The sequence below is a fragment of the Orbicella franksi genome, unplaced genomic scaffold (genome assembly GCF_964199315.1).
Source record: "Orbicella franksi unplaced genomic scaffold, jaOrbFran1.1 SCAFFOLD_83, whole genome shotgun sequence".
Classification (NCBI taxonomy): Eukaryota; Metazoa; Cnidaria; class Anthozoa; order Scleractinia; family Merulinidae; genus Orbicella; species Orbicella franksi.
The window spans coordinates 8278-12817 of record NW_027670503.1 but is presented as its reverse complement, the minus strand read 5'-3'; the positions used below and the strand labels follow the sequence as shown (position 1 = coordinate 12817).

At 38.9% G+C, this 4540-nt stretch overlaps 1 protein-coding gene across 1 annotated transcript; it reads right to left on the bottom strand.

Moving 5' to 3' along the window:
• Positions 1-326: 326 nt before the first annotated feature.
• On the bottom strand, positions 327-3596 carry LOC145472234 (uncharacterized). Its single transcript, XM_081454930.1, has 7 exons — positions 2560-3596; positions 2127-2156; positions 1733-1774; positions 1569-1592; positions 1417-1458; positions 908-937; positions 327-637 (listed from the first exon to the last, which is right to left on the bottom strand). Exons 1-7 carry the CDS (start codon positions 2624-2626, stop codon positions 441-443), a joined length of 432 nt encoding a protein of 143 aa, XP_081311056.1. The 5' UTR covers positions 2627-3596; the 3' UTR covers positions 327-440.
• Between the last annotated feature and the right edge of the window lie 944 nt (positions 3597-4540).

Genomic DNA, 4540 nt, shown 5'->3' with positions numbered 1-4540 from the left:
TAGGCACTTAGACTGTAAAGACACTACATGTTCCCGTGGGAAGCGCCGAGCCCAAGTCTAAAGCTACAATAATATATTTACATAGTTGTTTCTACAGAGGTTAAAATATATACAATTTTATGTACAACAACATTTACAATAAATAAGACTTAAGTTAACATCGTGTATTTTACAATTCTATTTACAAAACTATTTACAGCAATTCAACTTTTTAGAATGCAAGATTAACAATACATCTTAACGATTTTTTTTTGGTATATATGTTTTACATTTTTTTTTATTATTATTATTACATACACTAATTTCAACGTCTATTTACAAAAATTTATATAACTTATGCCCTTACCCTTAGAAATATAGCCCCCCTCTTAGCCCCCATTCCCCTCCCTATTGGCATTTTCTGTCTCTCTCCCCCCCGTTTATGTTAAATAAGAATAAATTTAAGACGAGACGGAAAATGTTGCCCCTCCCATACTGACTACCATTCTTCCCCCCCCTCTTCCCCCTCCCCTTCCCCCTCCCCTTCCTCTCCCCCACCCACGTCCCCTCCCATGGCCACCCCACTGCCTTCTCCCTCCCCCTCTTTCTGTACAATCCTTGGCCCTGTGGCCTTTTCTTTTGCAACGCCAACAGCGCACTAAAAATGAAAGAAAGACATAAAATTGTGAGATAAGTTTTTTGTTTAACACATTTCTATTTTTCCTATTTTAGGGAAATTTTCTTGCTAGCGTCACAAACAAGTATTACTCACTCCGATTTAGGACAACAGTCAATCAAACGTCAGATAATATTACAACCAATGAGCAAAAGGCATTACTGTATTTTGCAAGCTTTTTACATGACTGGCGAGTTTGTGTTTCTTTGGCTATCAAGAATTATATACAGACAACAGAATTTGAAAACTTACTGTTTGAGAGCTTCAACTGCTCTTTTAATTCTGAAAAAGAATATTGTAAGTAAGTAAGAGACTTTATTTTATGAGGGTGACACGTAACAGTAACTAACATTACAAATCATGTTTTGGCCCTCTAAAAAATACAGATAATAAAAACTACATTAAATACTACATTAGCAATAGATATTTACAATGGAAATAGTATAACAATATTTCTAGAATTTGATAAAGCCAGGAAAGAAATTCATCTTCAATAACAGGACAGACGCATGAAAAACTAACGTCAGTTTGTTTTTTTACATAACAAATTGTCAAATTGTCCGCTCTCGCTCGTTGCCGCATCACATAAATTATAAATTCATGTGTCTGTCCGCATATTGACAATGAAAATTAGCCAATGAGCGGGCGAGAATTTCTGCAGTTATCATAAAATATAGTATTGACTGGATAGTGATGTTAGCCTAAGGTCGAAACGTCGTCGTTTTCAAAAAAGTAGTAATGACAAACTTTGGTATATTTACCGCTTATTTCTGCCCTCAGGGCTTCCACATTTTCTTTAGGATCTATAGAGAAACCAACGTGTATGTCAGTTATGTTCTCAACTTTTCCTTTTTTGCAGAAATTTTATAATGTATAACAATGATAATAGAGGTTATTGAAGCTCGTTTCTCACCTCCATCTGTCTTTTCCGGCACAACTGTAGAAAAGACAAAAAAAGTCATTTTCTTACCAATTAAACTTCGAAATCAAACTGCAATTTTCGAACTTGTACTATTAAAAGTTTCACATCCTTTGTCCCTGAAACTTTATTTTTTTGACAGGTTTTTCACATGTTACCTTCTTTCTCCTTTAACTGCACCACCTCTCTTATGTCGTCCCCTGTAGAAAACCAAACAAATGTCATTTTGCAATGAATTAAACCTCAATATCATCCTGTTATTTTAAAACTTTTACTATTCAGAGGTTTCGCACCCTTGTCCGATTCACGTAAAACCTCATTTTTGTTAGTCTGACCTAATAAGGCTATGTCTACACTATAGCGTATAGTTATTGGGCCGGCGCGAAACCATATAGGATAGGCCTTTCGTTCACACAAAACGTAACGGAGCCAAGCTGCGCGGTCGTTTCTGCTCATACCAGGCCGGAGTATCTTTCATGTCGACATAATGAGCCGTTCGGTATAGTGTAGACAGATCCTAAAAATAAAAATTGACAGTTGTTTATATGTTACCTGCAGAAGGTTCTGTCTCTCCCTTGTTTTCTGCGGGAAAAGCAAAATACTCGTTTTTAGTGTGTATCTTTAGTGGCCTCCACAGTTAGGGCTATGCTAAATTATAACCATCTTTGGCCACCTTTATGACAAGGGAAAAATTCAGCTTCGTAAAACAAATAGAACAAAAGATGTAGCTGCCCAACCATAATTCTACTTTACATTCCTGACCCTGGCCTTAGACTGCTTGAGTAACGCAGCTCTTTTCAGGAAGCTTTGAATTGAGTTAATCTTTTTGTGTGTTTTGTTGTTGTTGTTGTTGTGCTACAAACAGGAATTTGAGAGTTTACCCGTTTGAAAAAGCCCCTAAATTTTCTTTGTGGCTCTTTTAAAAAAAGAAAGAAATGCACAAATAAAAATATCCATTCAGTAGACAAATGAGTAAAGGTGTTACCGTTGGTTTGACTTGATGACATCTTGTGTTGAATGTCTAAACGGGGAAACGTATAACACAAATGCATCGCATTACGTTAATCGTAACATCTTAAATTAACCTGAACAGTTTATTCCACGACTGTAACTGTATCATTATACATAAGTTGTTGACAATCTTTGTCGGTCAAGATGCTTGCCTGAATATTGGCCTCGTTCTTTTGCGTTGTTATTGACCAAGACAAAGGCCAGACGAGCTCTCTTGGCCAAAAAAGCTTGCTAATAAAAGGATTTATTACATGGTGGTGTTGAGAGTTTTTTAGTTTTCCGCGGGAACAATGCAAGCAATGTCGAGCGAGCAAGAGACACGCCCATCTTGCCCGCTCCGAACCGCACTGTACTAGGACTACGAGTAGTCCCTCTTTCGCTTAGTCCGTCGTGCGTGACGCGAAAGAAATTTGCGAGAAAAAAATGGCCGCGCGAAATCCTGGGGGCTAGGAGCGCGCGAAAGGAGGGTAGGCGAAATTGGAGCGTTATTTTACATTTGCAGCACTTGTGAGCACTTAATTGACTTTTGAGCAGAATTTGAGCATGTTTTGGCTTTTTGGAAAACATTTCAGCACATTTTTCACAATTTTCCATATGTTAAATGCAATATTTTGTGTTTGAAACGTTTTCAGTAAAGCCGAGTACGAGTAATTTTAGCTTGTCGCCTGATCGGCTGACTGTTGTCATGGAAATGCGCGTGCTATGGTCCTTTTAACCGTGGGAACAGGCGATTTTCATTGGATCGTGACTTCGTGTTTAGTTAAAAGTTTGATAAAACTAGGAATATGTATAAACATCTGCTGGGAAATAAACGTAAACTGCGAGCAATTTTCGTGCACCATTTCTAAATTTCAAGCACTTTTATAGAAATCGAGCACTAGTTAAGTACTTTTTTGCCATGTTTTGAGCACTTGCGATTTTTCCAGCGCAATCGGGACAGGCCTACCTATCAATGTTTCGCTCGATGTCTAGTTTAAAGATTTAAATTATCAGCGAATCTCCTCGGTTTGTTTAAAATGTTCCTGACCTAGGTCTAGTTCGCTTGCTTTAAATTTTACCGAAATAACGAACGGCGTTCAGATAAGTCTTTAAGGTAGCTCACCTTGGTCCAACTTAACGAGACGAAAGAGGCTGGTTACAAATTTCACGTCAGTTTTATATAGTGCCATATCCTCGACCCCAGGGGCCGCGCCGTTTTTGGTCAGCACCAGGACTCTTGACCTCTGGCCGGGTTCAACACCGGAAGTTCGTGAATCGCGGACTTCCCGTCACTCTGCACATACTCAGAGTCAAGTCTGACAAATCTGATTGGCTGAGAGTACGAAACAAATTCTCAGCGGATGTTCAGAAAATCGGATCCGGCCAGAGGTCGCGATTCTTGTTGCTGACCAAAAGGAGCGAGGCCTTGGGACGAGAAATGATATGGTGCTATCCAAACGGCAGCGGTCTACCTCGTTTGCATGCTGAAAGAATGTCCGTATGCTCAAGGGAAAAGTTTATTTCATGTTAGGGGGGAAATGTATGTATTGTCTATCGATTGCGGGGATTCTTCGTCCTTTTTCGACAGATCAAAAAGTGAACTCGAGGTTACGTTCATGTCTGTAAAGTAACACTCAATGTGATGACGTTTGCAAAATATTGGCGGAGCAAAAACTTTGGCAAGGTAAGGTCCTTAGCACCGGCAATTTAACCACTTACTGCACAATATGCTAAATGCGATTTTCTGAAAGAAATTACTGTTTCCTCGTTACTTTTTTATGCAATGGAGAGATTTTCTCCAGTCGCAACCCTCCTCTTTTATCCGGGCTTGGGACCGGCTCAGATGACAGTTTTCGCACATCTAAGGCAGAGTTAAAAAGCTCTGGGTCGAGTAGGCTTAATCTAGAATAACAAAACTGTATCAAGTCTTCAGGAATATGCCATTAAACGATATTCATTTTTTTTCATTTTGATTG